The sequence below is a fragment of the Athene noctua genome, chromosome 21 (genome assembly GCF_965140245.1).
Source record: "Athene noctua chromosome 21, bAthNoc1.hap1.1, whole genome shotgun sequence".
Taxonomy (NCBI): Eukaryota; Metazoa; Chordata; class Aves; order Strigiformes; family Strigidae; genus Athene; species Athene noctua.
In genome coordinates, this window is record NC_134057.1 from 10744376 (window position 1) to 10764332 (window position 19957).

The 19957-nt window shown below is 39.3% G+C and overlaps 1 protein-coding gene across 2 annotated transcripts in view; it reads left to right on the top strand.

Moving 5' to 3' along the window:
- Positions 1-489: 489 nt before the first annotated feature.
- LDB3 (LIM domain binding 3) overlaps positions 490-19957 on the top strand; it is a 74194-nt gene continuing 54726 nt past the window's right edge. For both annotated transcript variants that reach the window (XM_074924467.1, XM_074924468.1), the window contains exons 1-2: positions 490-577; positions 672-797. In XM_074924467.1, coding sequence (XP_074780568.1) covers positions 705-797 — 93 coding nt within the window. In that variant the 5' untranslated portion in view covers positions 490-577; positions 672-704. The remainder of the gene's footprint in view (positions 578-671; positions 798-19957) is intronic.

Here is a 19957-nt window from a genome sequence, read left to right on the forward strand (position 1 = left end):
CAAGGGCTGTGGAACCAAAAGCCAAACATGAAGTTGTGGTTGGTTTTTTTTGTGATGTTAAATGCATGCACTATATACTTTTTTTTTTTTTTTTTTCAGTTTAACAAACAAATGCAGAAGAAGGTAAACACTCTGTTTGGGTGCCTTTCCTGCTACATATGGAAAGATCTATGTAAAACTGTACAGGATGTATGAGATCTATGTAAACTTGTCTGCAGTATATTATAGATCACAGTGCAATAAACATATGTTCTGGAGCAGAAGTTACAAATGCCTAGGCATTGTTGTTAACAGATTAGTAAAGATATTTGGGTGTTTGGGATTTTAGCATGGGATTTTGCTTGCTTGTTTTATTATTATTTTGCCCATAAAGTGACTTGAGTATGAAGAGGGGCTTGAGAAGCCTAGAAAGATCTGTCCCCTTCCCTGGGGGCTATATTAGACTTCTGAGTCATGAAGTCTTTGCATAGTAGGTATCTGGTTACAAACCTTTTATGGGCCCTACTCAGCTGGGATATCAGCATCTGCATTATAGCTCCCATCTATTCTTAGGAGATATCAGAGCACAACTGAGCAGGCAAGGCAGAAAGAGAATTGCTTTTGTTATATAAAACTCTTCTCATTCTGTTTTTTCACACTTTCTCTGTCTACCCCATCTTTCTGTTCTGCAGTTCCTCGTTGGTGCCTTGTGAAAGAGGTACAAAATGGCTTACAGCGTGACTCTGAATGGACCTGGACCATGGGGTTTCCGGCTGCAAGGGGGCAAGGACTTCAACATGCCCTTGACCATCTCCAGAGTAAGTGAGCAAAAAAACCTTTGTTGAGCTTGTTTAGGTTGGAAAGTAGCAGTGAACTAGTCATATGTACACTCTGACCTGGTCTAGCAAAATAGAGCACGTTTGCACCTAGGTCTGAATAAAGAGAGTACAATGTGAACTTTAAATACACCAGTTCAAGGTACAACCTGGCACTGATGATGCCTGAGGAAGACAGTTCTGCTTTGTGTATTTTTAAGAATGGTGATACTGCCTCTTTTAAATAAGCTTCCAGTTCTATTTTGTACAGTGCTGTCTCTTTCTGCTGATAGGGGCGTCACTGGTGCTGTCTGTTTGGGGGGACGGGAGTAGAACAACCATGAATGGGAATATAAAATCATATTTCTAAAAAATAAACATGTAACTGCTTGTAAATGCGTGAAGTCTGGGTGTTAAAACTGGACAAAGATAGGATAAATGTCCCCTCTTTTGGGGGGGGGGAACAATAATTGCATGAAAATTAGACATGTCAAGCAGAAGACTCAACAGTGCTTAAAATAAGGTCTTAAATTATGCAGAAGCCTTCCATTTGCAGCTGACAAACAGCATATGATTCAATAATTAATTACCTGGTGGTATCTATTGATTACAGTCCATTTATTTCCTAGCCACCTTTTTTTGTCTTAAGAGCGATGTTTTAAGGTGTTGCAGTGGAACACTCTTAACTACCTGAGTTAGCTCAGTTTCTCAGAAGTTTTTAACACTGGATGGTTTTCAGGACATTTCTAAGCATGTCCATTACCTACTCTTCTCTTACCAAACTAGATAGGTCTGTGTAACTTCTGGTTTGGTAACTGTTTTCTACTACCTGTTGCAGCTCTGTCCTCCTTTTTTTTTTTCGGTTCCAGAATGTTCAGATCTTTTTGGAGACATCTTGGTTCCTCCACAAATCACCTGCAGAAGGTTTATTTTGCAGTGCAATGACAAGAGAGATTACTTATGTAACACTGTTGAAAAAGACTACCAGAATGATTTAATCAGACAAACAAATAGAATACAAACAAAAGGTCTGCTCCACTGAAAAAAAAAAAAAAAAAAAGCCACCTACACTACTTCAAAACCTGTTTTTTTAATAATGAAAAAACACAGTCTGTTAGGTTGTGGGTACCAAATTGATATGCCTGCAACAATCATGATTCAAAGTTATCTGTGAGCTTCTGAAATCTTAACTATGGTATTTCATATTTATACTGTAAATCTCTGTATTATTTGATCTCTGTTATGCACAATATTCCTTTCTCTGAAGACAGAGCCATATTTACCTTAATACTAAGTCCATGATGATGAGAGGAACTTTTCATAACCCCTTTTGCAGAAGCAGCATAGTTATTGCAAAGGAGGCTGTTCTGTCAGTGTTACTAAAAAAAAAAAGCAAAAACCAACCCAAAAAACCCCCCTGCCAGCAAAAATAGATTCACTTCATAAATTTATACGGATTTCACTATGGTAAATAGTTTTGGTATTTCTTTCCTTATCCCACCCCAGGTAAGTACAGAGAGCTGCCAACATATTTCTGTAGGCATTTCCATGACACTTCGCAGCCTGCAACCTGCGATGTTGATTATTTCATAAGTAATTCAGTCATACCTAGAGGCTGTCAGTCAAGGGCTGTGGCTGTGGCACTTGCCCTTTATATGACACCATTGGAAATGAAACACCAGTTGTTTTCCAAAGAACCCATTGTCTCAGGTTATAATCTTTTAAACTATACTGACTGTGCCCAAAGGCTACATGATTCTCATGGGGCTTCTGAGAGCATATGATGAGCAGGAGTGAAACTGCAATGACTGGATTCCCAGAGGTGTAGAGGAATTACCTCTTCACACAGCTGGCTGCATTTCCAGCAGTAGAAGTGTCAGAAAGCACTGTTAAATGTTTTGAACTTTTTCCCAGTGAGGCCCAGTTTATAGCTGGGAGTATTGCTTTGAGATGGAATTGGATGTTGCAGCCTGCCTTAGGGAGAAAAGCAGGCATGCAGAAATGAACGTAACCTCTTTCAGGGAGAGCTGGAGTAGGATTGCCTGCTGGTTGTGATATTTTTTAATTGGAACACACTGTAATACATGACTTCTGATGATAATATTCTTAAAAGCCTATTTTTTCGTTAGCATCTTTCACATAAATGTATCTCCAAACAGATCAGATATTCCTCTAATCAGCAATTTGCAGTCGTAAGTGAGTTGAGTTGTGAATTTAGCCATAATTGCAATCTTACCATGAAGGAAAAGGAAAGCGGTACTTACTAGATGTGCTATACATCCCCCATATGTTTGGTGGGGGAGTGGAGGAGGGAAGGTAACTGGGAGGCAAATCCCCTTCCTTCTTAGGAAGGGCAGACAGCTCTAAATGTTGCCACTGGATGCCACACACGTATCTATGGTCTGGTTTTGATCCACAGCTGTCCTGGGAAGGGATTAGACTTTCTATCTGCAAGATGAGTCCTAAACCCCAAACGCTTCAACTTAAAGAGTCTTATAACTGCTTTTAATACCAGATGTGCCATGGCCCTTTTGCCTACGTGTGTGTATTGTCCTTCTATGCAGGCAGATAGGGTTTACATGCAGACATGCTCATTATACACTAGTTGCCCCCAAGCCATAAGACTATGGGTGGGCCAGAGAGAACAAAAAGATTCATCCTGTCACATGGAGACTCTGTGCTCTTCCGTCACGCTGTGAGAGAGTTGCCTCTGAGCTCCTGAGAAACTTGACAGCAACAGTCTACCACACTGGGATAGTGCATCCCAGCTATAGTCTTATGCCTGCATGTTTCCAAAGACCTTCCTGAAAGGGGAAGCGGGTGTTGTGCCAATATGAAGCTAGCCCACACCTAGGCATAAAGGGGCACCCTGGGCTCAGGAACTAGAGCTGTGGCTTAGCTGCCTGTTGACATGTACTCTGTCAGCCAGCCCCACACTGTTTCCACTCAACTTGTACTTCACCTGAGAAGCAGAGGAGAAAAACTGGTCTTTGAAGCCTACTAACAAAAGCACAAGATTGTGGCATTGCTAATGCTTCTGTTCAGGAAAATGCTTTTAAAACAGTGGGCAAGGAGGGGAGTTAGACAGAGAGGTTTGGCACAACAGTTCAGTTTTAATGGACTCTTTTCTTTAAAATGCTGTCTGAGACACTTTCTTCCCTTCAGGTAGGTCCAGGTGATCAGCTCACTGCTGAATAGTCAACAGCATAAGACACAGGAGTCCCAGTCAGTCTGCTGGGTGGCAGGTGAAGATGTGTTCCCCTGAAATGGATTGTTCTGCTTATCTGTTCCTTATCTAAGAATAAGTGTCTGGCTAACACAGGGGGTGGGGACAGGAAAAAAGGAGACAAAAACAAGTGGATAAGAGTTAAGGTCACTCTGCAGCTTTCACATTCATTTAACAATGGCGTTAAAAATTAATTTGGGAAGATTTAAAAAATATTTTTCCAGTCCCCACCCTGCAGATGATCCTACCCTCTAGAACAAATTCTGTCATGAGATGTCATGAGCAGGTAGCAGAGGTAGGAAAACAGTATTGACAGACTCTTACAAAAGCTGAGCATCTGTCAGTCCTACTGAAATGAATGAGCCTTGCAAGTTGTTGGCAATGCTAACAGCCATCACCAGTGGTATTCGTAAATGTGGTCTTTCCAAACTGACATGGGCAGCAAAGCAGGTTGTTTTCTCCTACTGCTTGCAAGCAGAATTCATTAATTTTATAGACCTAATCCTCTGTATGAAGGCTTTTAGGCATAGTTAATTATCTAAGTGCTGTGTTGCCATGTTACCTAAGATGGTAAGATTGTACATGGATGGATGCAATAGCAGAGCTGCTTCATATATTTCTGCATGATTATTGCTGAACAGCAAGCTTTTCTAGTGAGACAGGCTGGCTTGCAGGTGATGCGGTGAGCTGAAAGGTGTGCAAGAATGACCATCCTTTGAGGTAGCAGAAATATTATCCAGAACAGTGTGGTAACTCGTGACTGGTATATTCATGCTTGTGATTATCCGTGCAGTTTTGTGTTTCCAAATAGAGGGTATTTTTTAAAGTTACTTGGGTTCCAAATCAAAAGCCAGAGCCTGAAGGTGGAGGAGACAGTGTTTAAACAAAAGTGTTAGAGAACTAATTTGGTTTTAAATGAGGAAAAAGTTGAAATCTGGTGATGATATAAGCGCAGTGAGGGAGAATGGCAAACACCAATAGCAAAAAAAAATGAAATTAGCTGATCTGTATACTTATTCTTGATGAAAGCAGCCTGAAACAGCTCTTTGGGAGGAAAAAGACTCTACTCTAGCATCTCCATGCTAGAGTCCATGGTCCATGTCTCTGGAGGAGCAGAAAGGCTTTTTTCACATTTGTTGGGCTCTTTCTTTTTATCAGCATCTTTTCCCGATGATTTCCTGTCCCTCCTCTACTCCCTAGCCCGTGCCAGCCTCTCCCTGTGACTGCATTTCCTTTAGAGGAACTATGTGAAAGTGTTCATGTCCTGTGGGCCTACTGCATGGGGGGTATCAGTACGTACAACAGGCAGGTGATGGGTGAAGGAAGTCCCTCTTTGCTTTTTTCTTCTATTCTTGAATGCAGGGAAACCTCAGATTATCTGTGTCAGGCACTGTGCATTCCGCAACTGATGGCAGTGTGGTGCTGTACCTAAATTGTAATCAGAGTGCAGTTTACCTTTATTGACTGACCTGAAGAAATTTAACAAGTTCCCTCGAAATGCTGATTCCGTGTCACCTGTTAAGCACCCATCTCTTGAATCGAATTGCTGAGGAGTTGTCCCACAACTACAGCTGCAACTTTGAGAAGTTTTTTATCTCCAAATGTGAAGTTCTTCACAATACTAAAAGCCATCGATTAGTATTTATAATAGTTGATATTCCACAGAACTAGAAGGTAGGTCTCATGTCCTATAAAAGTCTTCTTTTTAAACTATGATTCAGTAGAGATGCTTTCTTTTTCCCCCAAAACTCAGATGACTGAGTCAACTTTTGAGAGGGGGAGTGAGCCATTTAATCTAATGACTGTTTTATGCCTACATAAACTGTAGTAATTTCTTATGCATGAGTGGTTACACATTCTTCCAGTCTTCTACAGTTTAATTCAAAATAGGTCCTCATGAGAGAAAAATTAAATACTTTCCAGCCCGACTTTTAAGAACACTCCAAAATTTTCCTATTTGTTTTTGATAAAACAATTGTTCTGTGGGCATCAGTATTTCTTTGGGATAATCAGTTTAATTTGTAGATCACTTCCTGAGCAACAGTCACTCCATCCAAAGTTACAGCATCCTGAATTTTACTACTTGCAGTCATTTGTTATATGTACAGATGTGTCAGTATCATGAGAGAATGCTCGTTACTTTAGATTATATCTTTGCTTTCAAACTAATTTGCAAGCCACTTCTGGTATGTTTACAGCCACAGTTACTAGAAATTATTGTATTTCTGTAAGCGTGAACCCTACAAGTAACTCCTAAGCCTCCTGATTTGGTATTGTTCATTTGAGATGTTCCAGCAGTCAGCGTGTACACTGTGGATGACAGGCCTGTGTGTAGGGCATTTGTGTGGCATGGTTGCATCTCTCATCAAACACAAGTGGCATGTGTATGTTGGACAAGGAGAGGGAGGAGGGAACAAATCCTCGAGTTGCATTCTCCTTAAATAATACTGATTGGACCAGAGAAAGAGATGAGTTCTGGGGATCAGGAAATCCCTGGATACTGGGGACTTTCTGGGATGCACGTCTCTGCTCTGAATAAAGCAGAGCAGAGCTTTAAACTTGGCCATGCAGGTGCTCTAAGAGGGGAGGCACTAGTTACAGAGAGACAGTGGTTTTGGCCAAGGCAGGAAATGTCTGTCAGGTGTGAGGAGTAATACCAGCGGGTGTTTCACTGAGCTGCTAACGCTTCAACTGAAGGTTTGATTTCAACAAATACCCAATTTTTGTAATACCAAGCAGTTCCAGCACAAGATGTACTATTTTTTCCCTTCAGGTTAAACAATCATGATATATGTAAGAAGTTTTGTTTTCTTCCCTTCCAGAAAACATTCTGAAAAATCCATGCAGCTTGTTGTTGTATCTTTAAACTCATGATTTAGAGCGGAATTTTATTATAATTTTAATTTAAATCTTAGCATCATAATGCAATGTGCATGTACTGTACTTGACCAAATAACTTTCAGGAAGAAAATGGAGCTAACTACTGCTCTTAGTCAAATGATTTCTCCTATAAATCAAGCAGGTGTTTGGAATTGAAAGGCAGCCCCTCTTATCTGTTTGTGTGATTAAAGTAATCACTAAATACTAAGCTCACTGCTAAAGGCCGGGGGTATATGAGGAGCATTATGTACTCTGCGCAGTATCTGTGCAGACATCAGGCACGGCTCTGTTTAAGGTTCTATTTCTCAATTCTATCCATGTTTTGAATTTCAGGGGAAACGTTTAGCCCTGTTAGAATGTAAGCCAGATTAATGTGAATAATGGCCTGTAATAGCTGAGGTACTGGTTTAAATGATGTTACATCATCAAACCTGCTGCTCTGACTATTCTGACACATAATACATAACCCGTGGGTTTGAAGCCTTTTCTTTATTTCACCTGCTAAATGCAGCTTTTCTCTTTGGGGTGTGATTGTATCTGAATCATCAGTGCTCGTGTGGCATTATCCATGAAAAGAACTCGGTGTATGAAATAATTAGGCTGAATGGCATCTATGCAATTACCAACTCAGTTATAAATACAGTCAGTATTTATTTGTGCTAGCTTACTACTCATGCCAAAACCCACTCCACAGTGACTCTGCAGCTTTCTCAACTCAAATAAGTTATGTTCCTTTTCCTCTTGTTTTAACATTTAATGATGTTCCCTAGCAACCGGATATTCTGCTCTGACAAATTGCTCAGCCTTTGACCTAGAGTTTATTTATTTGAGAATATAATTCATGTAGTATTTTAGGAAGTCCTCAGGTTTACTCAATTATTATTAAAGTTAATAATTTTACAGATCCCTTAGAACTAGTAAACACAGTAGGAGATAACCATTAAATTACGAATTTAAAGCTCTTAAACTGTTAGTGCTTGATAATTAAAATGCACAATAAGCTTTTTTCAGGTAGAACTTTTTATTAGTGTCTGATGTCTGAACTCTGTAAATGGCTGTCTTCGTAACACAGCAGATAACTGTCATTAGCTCCATTCTGAATATGTTACTGCAGAATGTTCTCCAGCCAGTGGAACACAGAGGGAAATCAGCTCTGCAAAATACATTAGCATTAACTTTCTATACCAGCAGCAACAGTTCCCATCTGGTCACTCTTGTTGTCTAATTAGTAGCATCAAGCGTATGTTATTTTATAACTCTGTAAAATGTAATAAAAAACCCCAAAGCCCAAACCCACAAACCTTTAGTATCACTATGAAAGTATCAAAGTGGTGTACAAAATGCAATGGTCTTCACTAGAATCTAGCATTCGTGGTGGACTGGAGCTAGCTGAGGAGACAATCTGGTGTAGCTGATTTGTGTGTGGCTAGAACTTTCTGCACATAGGTACATGAGATGCCACCATTTTAATGCATAATAGTGTTAAACAGTATCCAATATAATATGAGATAATACTACTCTCTTTTTTCGCTGGGTTTTGTTGCAGGAATAGTCAGATGCTCGATGTGCAGGTAAATTATTTATCCCCATTGAAAGATCGTGAGAAGGGGAGAGGAAAGAGGGAAATTTTTGCTGAAAATGATAAAAATCAATACTTGCAAGTCTTGAGGAAAGAGATTAATTGAAAACATTGCTTGGCAATGTCAGTTATGGTATGCTTTGAAATGAATAATGCTAATTGAAAGAAGGTGACTTGTATACAGCATGTTAAAGGATTGTTTCTTCTGTAATAGTGTAATTAAAGCCTTAAGTAAAAGGTTACCTGAGAGCAAAGTCTGAGAATAGGCTTTTTGTTACAATTGTCTAAATTCTTAAATCCTAATATAATAAAAATATGCTATGATACTTAATAAATGGCACATCATAAAGGATTTCATTCTTGCTGGTACAGAGTGAGGACAAGGATGTCAACAAGTGTGCTCTTCAGTCGCATTGTGGTGACCCATAATTTACGTATCATATATTTAAAAGCAAACAGTTATCACCTGTCAAAATGTGCTGCATAGGTGAGGAGAAAAAAAAAACAAAAAACAAAACAGAGATGTACTTAGCTGCTATCATAACTTAAGGTCCTAAAGAAATAAAAGCTTGATCGTGTGAAGCTGACCCTGAGACATAGTCCTGCCCTACTGTCTGGACAGAAAACTTCCATTTTCAGATCCATGGAGAATATAATTTTTTCCCCCCAAATATGAAGCTGTTTCTGTGTTCTTCTGAGAGATTTTCAGGAACAAGAGCACCCAGCTCTTATTCAGAGGAGGAAGGAAGAACTCTTTTTTTCACCCACTGACTTTGATTGTAGGCACTCTTGTGTTTCTGGAATTAGGTACCCTGAAAACAATTCATTTCCAACTTACGAATGGCTCCAAGGGACATCCTGAACATGCAAGGTGACTCCTCTTTTTGTTAGTAGTGGCTAGCAGCCATTTTTCCAAAAAGTCAATGAGATCTTGCTCTTCTTTTAGGAAGATGTAATGGGTCAAATGTCTTAAAGGCGTGCAAATCCCCTGGCAAGGGTAGAGTTACTTTCTGCACCTCCCACATGCATAGCTGGTGGTGTGATCGTCTGTGCCACAGGTGTTCAGTGCCTTGGACACTGTTCATAAATAGGTTTTAACCTTTCCCCAAAATCCTTCCAAATACACTTGATTTGTAGCAATGGCAGCTGAGGATTAGGAGGAACACAGCCTTTCATATGCTCGCACCATATCCCCTCCTTTCCCTTGCCCAGAGTCCAAATTCCAGCTGCTGGGCTATTTTGTCTCTCTTACTTGCTGCGCTTGGTTAGCCATACTTGTTAATAGACATAAACTCTTATTTTTATTAAAGGTAACAGGTTTAAAGGCACACACTTTAAACAATTTATGACTCTTCAGTTTAAAGCCAGTATTAGTGACAATTAGTATTTGTGGCATGAAGAAAAATAACTGTAAGGCATTGTAGTACTTATTATACCTGGTTAGGGTGCCATGCACACTCTTCAGAAGCCTCTGTGGGACTCTCATGCTATATTTAAAGCATCCTGTAACTTAGGAAGCTATTTTGAATTGGAACAAATGCTACATTTACCTCAAGCTTCTGGAATGGGACATGGTATCCAAAACTCCAAAAATACTACGTGTAACCCCAGATTCTGGTACATAGTGCCAGATGAGAATGCTCTGGTATTATGGTGAATTTGGGCTGCCTTTTCTTGATCCTGGGGGTCACTGGGACCATCCTGCTCTATTTGAGAATGTCAGCATTCTCTCCTTACCTAGTCATAGCTGGTTCAAAAATGGCCAAGGGCAGTGCTATGGCAGGTGTTTAAAAAAGAAATAGGCAGTCGAAACAAGATGTTCTCTTTCACTAGAGTTGGCTAAGATGAACTACTCTAGGAAATAAATGGTCTTTCTGCTAATTTTTTGACAGGAGTTGCAAAATACAAGTACCCTCCTGACCTACTGTCAAAACTGATTTCCTGTCTAAAAGATCCTTATCACAGAATCATAGAATCACAGAATCATCTAGGTTGGAGAGGACCTTGAAGATCATCTAGTCCACTTATCTCACTTGTTTACTTAAATTATCTAGCAAATTACTCAAGATCAAATCCTTTTGTCAGCTGTATGGGGTGGGGCAGGTGAGGAGCTCTCCTACGTGTCTGCTTTACTTTCTTCATGCAAAAAATGGTCAAAAGTCTGTAAGTGTCATTATTTGTTTGAACAACAACAAACCAACCTATTTAACAGCAATCTCTTCTCAGTTTAATTGCCTACTGCTTAGTACTGCCTCTGTTCAGTGTAGCATTTCTAGAACTTACACACGTGCTGTGTTGGCAGTAGTTGAGGACGAGTGCGCAGAGTCGTGGGCAGGAGGCTGGTGGGGGTGAGCCCCTGACAGAAAGAGTCAACTGATTCTGAGGGTGCCAGAATTGTTTGGCTGTTTCATCCCTGAGGCATAACAAAATTGTCATCTCTTCTGAGGGAGGAACTATCCCCCCCTTGAGAACTGTGTGCTTTAGTTTTAGCAGTTGGCTGCAAGGACAAGTGCGGATGTTGCTGTGGTGGGTGGTCATGTGGGAGACTCCTACCGCTGGCTCTTGGCATTCATCCTTGGTCCGTTTGGGCTGGTTCTCTGCGGCTCCTCCTTCCCTGTGCCCGGGATGCTGATGTGGGCTTCCTCCCTTGCCCGCCCTTCCTTGCTCCACCCCACGCATCCTTCCTCATCGGCGTCTGCCATCACTTCTCCACTCCCGGCCTTGGATGATGTTCAGATTAAGTGTGCTGTGAGTGGAGGAGCAAAGGCATGAAGTCTGCCTTTGGGGAGTGAAAGTTACAGAGCCTCCCACTCTGTTGTAATTTCTTACAGAACAGTGAAGGGAAAGAGAAAGAACGTGCAGGATGTGAGGGTACAGGAGGGAGTTGGCTGGACGGTACCTTCTGGAGGTTCACAGCTGCTCTGTGTGTAGCTGTGGGGTTCCCTGTTTCCCTGATTACATGCACTGCTGTATTAAATAGTCATCTTCACCCTGTGTTGGGGAACCCAAGCTGCAACTAATACCAATATAACTTCTGTGTTGAGAATAGAGTATATCTCCACTGAGGATTCCTGGAAGAGACTTTCCTGCCTCTACAGCCGCACATCCTATGGCCCACAAAACGATGGGTTTTGTCTGGCTCATCAGCAATTCCCTTTTCCTACATTTCTGTGCTTAAGTTTCTGCAGAGCTTTGCCTCCTCATACTGCAAAATGTAATTTTAGATTGTAATCTCCAACATTTTCTCTGAATATGCTGAGCATAGCAAGTAGCACACCTTAATCTTTTTTAAAAAAAAAACAAACAACAAAAACCATCAGATAGTGGTTTTGGGCATTTCTGCAAGTTCTTCATGGCAAAACACAGGAATATGTGCATCTTTCTAAGCCCATGTTGTATCTTCTGAGGCTAACACAATTTACTTGGTTGAATTTCTAGAAAAGATTCTTTAGATGACCTAAAGAAATAAGCAAGTGAGCAAGAGTTTAAAAAAAAAAAATCTGCCCTGTGGAGTAATGGAAACAACAAACGTGTAGAAAATGTGCCCTGTGAAGATGTGCATGTGTATCCTAAATTGCAATGGAGAGACCCCTATGACTCACAAAGGTCTGGATCTTCAGGTCACACACATCTAGTATTTTTTATTTTATGCACTTCGGTAACGCGTTTCTAGCTTTGGGAGTCAGAGGTGAATAAAGTGGGGGGAAAAAACAAAGCAGAATAAACCTTCTGTAAACTGTAGAGAATTTGTGAATTAATTCAGTTTTCATTTCAGATCAGTTTAATCTAGACCCAATTTTAATCCCTTTCCTAGTAGGAATGGGAAGAAGCCTAAGGACCAATAATTTACATGAACGGGGTTGCTGTCTGGAAGAATATGAAGTAATTTTGGTTTTTTCCAGTGTGTGAGGTTGTCATAGAGGTTATCCCAGCTTGTGGGAACATTCCTGGCCAAAAAAAGTGATTATCACTTCCACAATATTGAAGGCATATTTGCAGTATGATTGACAAGATGAGGAGGTAGTATATAATTTCTTTGCACATCAAGGGACTGGCAGCGAATGAAACCAAAACTAGAACTTAGCTGCTTTATTTATCCCTTGAACAGGTGCAGCACAAGCAGCTGCAATAAGATCTTTTATACATTCCGCCCACGATTCCCTGGAGTTCATGTGTCCTAAAGACAACCTGTAAAGGAGGCAAGACACTCTCTTGTACAGTATTATATTTTATAAGTACAGTGTGAGATGCTGATCCTTCCCATGGGGAGGGAATTCAAAGCTGGGGCTGAGTTCCATGCCATTTGATGATATGGGTAGATGTCTCTTTCTCTTGCCATCTGAGTGTTTAGCACAATGACTTATTTTGGTCTATAACTTTGTTGTTTTATTGAAACTCTTTATAGGTCAGGAAACAGCACAAAGGAGTAGTTTTAATATAATTTAATACTTTAAATTATTTGCCTTATTAACTGGACATTTGATTAGTTATATCTGAGGAAAGCATCTCTAAGACGACTTGTAAACAATATTACATTTTTGTCTACATTAAGCCTTGATCCCCCACTGGTTTTGCAGAAATTGGATTGGGTCCCAATATTAAATGCATCTCCAAGCTTGGGAGGCCAGGGAAGAGTTCGTCCTGTGTACTTGGTTGTTAAGCCTTTTTGTTCGATGTGTAGATAAAGGGTTTGGAAAGAAACATTCCTTGCTGGCATTCAATTTTAGAACATCCACAGTGAATGTTCTGGCCTGGATGCCAGAAGTCCCTAGTTTTAATCTTCCCCTACTGTCTTAATAGTGGCTCTCTGGCCCATACATCCACCATAGTATGAGACTGTCCTGTGGTGTACTACTCTCTACTGTAAAAGCCAATTTTACAATAGCAAAATATGGATCAGGAACTAGCAAGAAAATCCCCCAAATTGCCGAAGTCTCTCTGAAAAAAGAAGAGTGTGCATGCCATCTTCCAAAGCTGTTCATATCCTCCCACCATTGCTGACAGTTACATCAATGTGATAGTCAGTAAAAATGTTTTCTCAGTGTGTCATAAGAGAAAAGCATTTTTCTGGCTAAATTCTAACACCCTACAAAAGCTGATGGTGACCACCTTGAAGAGGTGAAGTTGAAACATCTAATTGTTTCTTAGTATTTGTTTGAATATAATATTTATTTGAATATATTTGAAAATAGTCATATATTTTTGAGTAAAGCCATAATATTAAAAGCTCCAGATCCTTATGTTTATTTCTGTTTAAAAAAAAAAAAAAATTGAAAGAAAGGAAATAGGAAATCAAGTGAAAACATGTTTGTTTAGAAAGATAGCAAATTCTGAGAACAGATGAAGGAGGTGACTTGCAATGTCCTTGATAATTTTTCAGTTGAGCTTAGTTTTACATTTTTGGTTGGTACACAAGAAGTGTTCTCCTGAATATGTACTACCTGTGTATTTATCTTTGGATGGCAATGTCCTATAGAAAAATCTTTCCTGCTTTTTTTTTTTTTTTGTATGCCCGTGATGAACAGATACTCTTGAGATATATATATATATATATATAAAAATAATATATATATCTTTCCTCTGTTATTTGTCACAGCATGATTTATGTTTTGCCCACTTTATCTTGCTTTGCTACTAGAATAAGTAAAAATCTAGTCTGTTTTGATGGTATCTTTTTACTTTTGTCCAGGTCCATTCCTTTAGTATTCAAGAACATGGAGACTTGGATTTTTCTGCCAGCTGTAGTGGTTTGTTTCTTTTTTGCTTGTCTTTTTGCGTGCCTTGCCTAGTTAGACAAGAGTTTTGATATCTGTGGATGATTTCTTCTTGGATGAACTTACAAAATTTGTCCAATGGGCTCATCATTTTAACTGAACTTGTGGGCGTTGTGGGCACTGCTGTGACACCAAGGACAAATAGCCATTGGTTTGACTGTGCCTCTTGACACTTTCCTCTCTTCCTCTGGTGACTTGTATCACTTTGTATTGCAAATAGGTTGCACTGTGACACTTCTCAATTTAATTAGATAATATGACAGAGTACTATGGCCTCATGTTTAAGGAGGGCTGCCTAGAAGCTGCACTTAAAAATTGATAGTATGAAAACCTCTGCCTTGCTTTGAAATACACTTCCTGTAGTGCATGAGGTGTTGAAATTCATTGTCTTTTTCCTTTCTATTCTTAGCTCTGACACCATCTTCTGTTTCTTGTGGCTAATTTTCATTGTGAAGACTAGTGGGAGAGAGAGACTAGGACAGGTCTTTATTTTTTGATTAAAATATACATGGTCCATTTTGTGGTAGGAGAGCAGCATGTTAAAGATGAGGTGGTATCCTTTTTGCTAGCTTCACTCCAACCCAGTCTTATCCTTAGTCTTACCATAAAAATAGCTGTTCATATCCTCTAAGTAGAAACCCAGGTAAGAAGTAACTACAAGACTGGACAAACTGCATGAATACTGGAAATGTAAGCATATAATCCAAGATAATGAGGTTGTTATCAACCTATGTATACACTAATGAATATCTAGGATGCATGTGGAAATGAATGGTAATTTTTGCTATTCCAGTCTTCCACTATCAAAGCATTTGGCAATATCCTGCTAGGACTGGAGTAGTATGTTGAGGTGTAAGTTTGAATTGAGTAATGTCAAGAGAAATGCCGGGGTCAAGTCTGAAGGAAGGGAGGGCACTGTAAGTCTATGTACTGGCACAGGACCGTAAGGAAGAAGTTTAAAGGCTTGCCTAGCAGCTATCCTTCTATATCCTATTCTAATGAACACAAGATTAATCTATTTTAATTTAAACAAGGAAGATGGAAGCTTGGAGAATAAACAGTCCTGCTTCCACTTCAGTGTTTGCTCACAATATTTACATTGGGGTTCAGAACAAAGAAGACCTGTTTTGTGTTGATCTGTGTTATTTTAAATACGTTCTGGTGTTGGTAGCAAAAAGGAATGTTCCCCAGTAGGGGTAAAAAACCCAACCAACCAAAGAAAAAAGTAGCTTCTCAACAGAGTTGGGCCATTAAAGAACCAAAGCTATTAAAGTCATAAAAGTTTAGGTAGAATATAATTAAAGCATTCATTTGGTTTTGCATACTTCAAACTGAATACTGTCTCTGACATGCCCAGTTCCAAACGTCAAATCTCTCCTCTTTTTTTTTTTTTTTTTTTTTTTCTTCCTGGTTTTATCAAAGTATGAAAGTATTGACTGAGTGAGATGCTATTGTTGGCAAACCTTTGATGGACACTCCTGGAATTTCACTGCAGGAGCCATGACTTCTGTTTTATCTGAAATCTCACTGGCTCTTGATGACAGACAAACTCTGTTTTTAGCATTGCACTGAAGGTCAGGCAAATGACTAGTTTCCAAATAGAGTAACTGAAGATACTGGAACAGATTTATTCTTGGTATAATTCTACTAGTTCTGTGAAGTTACAGGGGAAATATATTTGTCAAGAAAGCCTTATGAGCTGAAGGATAATACTGCAGTTCTCAATCATTTGTGTATAAAAGAAGGTTGGAAAAAATATCACTTAATGTAAAGTTAAAATTCATTCTGTAAGAGAAATGCTACACTCACTAAGAGAAAAGTACTATTTTCAGCTGGTATAAACCAGCATAACTGCATTAAGGAGACTGAACACCATAGAATGTGGTATTTTTTCTAATATCTGAGAATCTAGCTCTAGTTTTTTAATCAGAGATGAGGTGGAGGTTTTCTGGCTATGTATATATTTTCAAGTTAATCTAGGAAATTTATAGGCTGCTTAGGTTGCTTTCCTAGGGGCGTTTGGGATGATTCCATTATTTTTTACAGATCTTTAATTTTAGCTACAGTTTTGGCATACTTCAAGTCTATAAACTGACTATCAAGCAGACTGCTTAGATATTTCACTTCACTTTTATGAGTTATCTGTGACCTTAATTCATATAGAAAGCGATAAATTGATTTTGCAGATGGATCAAGAAAAGCCAGTAGTAACTTGTGAAAATGAAAACTAGATACTGTCGCACTATTGCTCGGGTATTAGGGGAGGAATAATCAACGTCTTTGTAGAGTGACATTGCAAAGGCCAAATCTGCTAGAAGCTGCAGAAAAAGTTCTTGTAGGAGAAGCTTTGTGGCAGAGATTACAGCCATGTTGACTGCTTCCAATTCATTGTGAGAAGTGGAGGAGCATGGGCATGCCTGTGGATGTGTGTCAGGCTAACAAGGAGGGGCTTTTCATCCCCTATTTGTCGGAGTGAGTTGGTCAGTCTGGGTTGGGGATGTATGAAGTCAGGAGATGCAGAGAGATCCTCTGATTGGTAAAAGCTGTTGTCTTCTGTGGCACTTTGTGCCTGAGGGACTAGAAGTATATTGATTATCAACATCCTGAGGTGCTGGGAATTGGTGCAAGAATTCAAGATAATGTTTTTACCAAGAGGGCGTTAGCAAGAATATGAAGTAAATGTAAACTGGTTTACATTTTGTAAAATAGATGCAAATATATTTTCTACGTAGACACTGTACAGAAAGGTATCCCTTAAATCTCAAATATGTTTTAGTACTTTGGCCTTACTTTCACCAAGAGGTTACACTTCAGTGAGCTTTTCCCTTAGAGATGCCAAAATGTTTAATGACAGATACCTTGATGGTCATAAAGTACAAACAACTGTTGCCATGACAAGGCAGGATTTCTCCAAATTCAGTTAGCTTTGACTCATGTTATACCCCGAAGGCTCCGCTCTTCCAACACATTCACAACATATGCTCTTTTAAAATCCATCAGACAATCCTGCCCTCTCTCTATACCCTATGTTCTAAAGTCAAAGCAAATCTATGTTCTACTTGTGGCACCTGCTGCGGCACATACTTCAGCTACTTTAGGGTAGTACTAAGCATACCACCATACTTAAAGTCCTGTCAACATAGCTGTGATAAAGACCCTTTGGAAAATGTATAGCTTCACCCTAAAATAATCATTTATCATAACTCATAAGGGAGAATTAATTGGCATTTAGTACTTGTAATAATTTGGCTTAGTGCCCTTTGTGAAACGGGGCCATGTATATAACTACAGGAGTGATAGAACAGGAATATTTTCATTTTTAACAATTTCTGTTACAAATAAACTCCACTTTTAAAAAAATACCTAAGAGAGTCAATATATTAGCAAGCGCTGTTGCACTCAATACTCAAGTCAGGCTTTGGAAACATCAGTCTGTGTTATTAAATACTGAAAATACTATCACAGTTTAAACTACAAGTTTATAACAAAAAAAGATTAAACTTTTTTCCTTTACTAATATCAACATAGTTCAAATGATGGGTTAACAAAATGATGTATTATTACTGTCCGCTATGGAAATACATGTGCTATGACCTGACAAATACTTTGTAGTTTATGCAAAACCATCCTGATCCTTCAAACTCTTTGGCATGTTACATATTCTGGCTGGATTTGAGTGTGCGCTTCCTACACATGGATGATGCTTTCCAGCTGATTGTTGTATCTACTACAGAAAGCTAGAAAGGGAAAGAAAAGATGTCTTAAGGGGCAGGGGGGAAGTTACTTTCTTAGTATTAACTTATGTTTACCTCAGAAGTTTCTGTGGTCATCCTTTCTTACCACTGAGATGAGTGTACAACTCTGAAATCTGAAATCCAAATCTAATCTCTCCTAAATCCATTATAAATATCTTGTTTGGGGTTTTTTTTGGGGTGGTAGTGGTGGTGGTTTGGGTTGTTTTTTTTGTTAATGGATCTCCATGCTTCATAGGTTTGTCATAACAAGGAGTTGCTTATAAAACTACAAATAAATGTAGATGGATTGTTTTGATCCTGTACATCATTCTTCTGACTTTCTGCCACTAACATGGGCTTGTCGTCTGCATTCTGCCGACATGGGCGTCTTCAAACTTTAATGTCTGTGATTTAGGCTTAGATGTCATTCAAAAGATTGCAAAGATTGTGTGCTTTGACTGCTCATATACTGGAGCAGAAAAAACCTGTCTGGTACAAAGAGGAAGGTGCTACACTTTGGCTTTGCAAGACAGCAAGTTACATGTGAGTCCTGGCAGCTCTCTCTTGTGAAATGAGCTTGCTGTGGCCTTGGCCTTAGTCATTAGAGAGGTGTTCTCAAATGTAAAGATGGGATGGATTTACAAATTGTTACTTTTGATGAAAGCAGGGAGGTTGCTCTTCAGAACAGGAGGAAATGGGGACATGAGCACCAGGCTGCCCACAATCCTTAGTTTTACTTCCATACTCTTAAAACCAACAAACATTAACATAAAACTGTAGAGAGAATAGAAGAGCTTTTAGAACCCTATTGTAAATTAAAGGTATGCTTTCCAAACCTTATTTGAGAAGAAATCCTTGATATTCTGCCTGAGGTGAAGATGCAGACTCTGATTTATCATTGCCAGGCAGCTATGCAGTCAGTCGTAGTGCTACAGAGCAACTGAAATACTTGCCTTTGCACTGAAGAGAATAATTTCATGCTAAGTAATGGGGAATTGGGACCATAATATTTTTGCTGTGCTAAAGCTTTATTTCTAATGTGTTGACAGACAGGACAGAAAAATAAAATCCCAAGAGACAGAAGTTCTCTGGTCCTCCCAGCAAACAGGCTGGGGTCACAGGAAGAATGTGCACAATGGAATTAATTTCCTGCATGAGACTCCTTGACTCACTCTCTTCCACAACAGCCTGATTCACACCTTACTTGGGGAAGGTACTTGTAATCATGCTGTTTCAAAAGCTGTTAATCTTAAAGCAGTTCTGTTCTTTGAACGATTTAACTACTTTTGATACTCAGACTTTTATCTCCATTCTGTTGGGTTTTTTTGTTTGTTGGTTTGTTTTTGTTTTGTTGTTTTTGTTTTGTTTTTTTTTTTCCCTGAGGGCTGATTATCAGTGTACCTAGCAATACAAGCACAAGACTTTCTAATTACACACTGATATAGCATAAACAGTGCACGGCCTTCTTATCAGTCTTTACATAAGATGGTCATGACTCTGTGTCATATCTGAGTTGCAGCCAGCAAAAGCTCAGCCTGACAGCCTAGTGCTTCTTCCCCCTGGACTATCACATTGCACATTCTTACAGGGTCATGCATGATAAAAAAGGATAAGGGGCGTCCAGAGAGACGTGACCTATACCTTATTGTCTCTGGAGCTTTTACCTCTGCACTATCACTGCAGATCTCTTCACAGATGCCAGAATTATTGCCTAGACTACAGGGCAGAGCAGCATATAGCTTGAAATCCATGCTTTCCTGTCAGTTCTGTTTGTCTGGGGTATTCACACAGAGCAGCAGAGTTAGACGTGATGATGTTAGATGTCTTGAAGTGTAGCGTGAAGACAGTGTCTTGTTCTTCTCTGACACAGGCAGAATAGTGTAAAATAAATTTGTTCTTATGTATGTTTCTCCTTTTTTCTACTTGTATTTTTATTAAGAACTCATTTTAATACCTGGATGGTTTCTTTC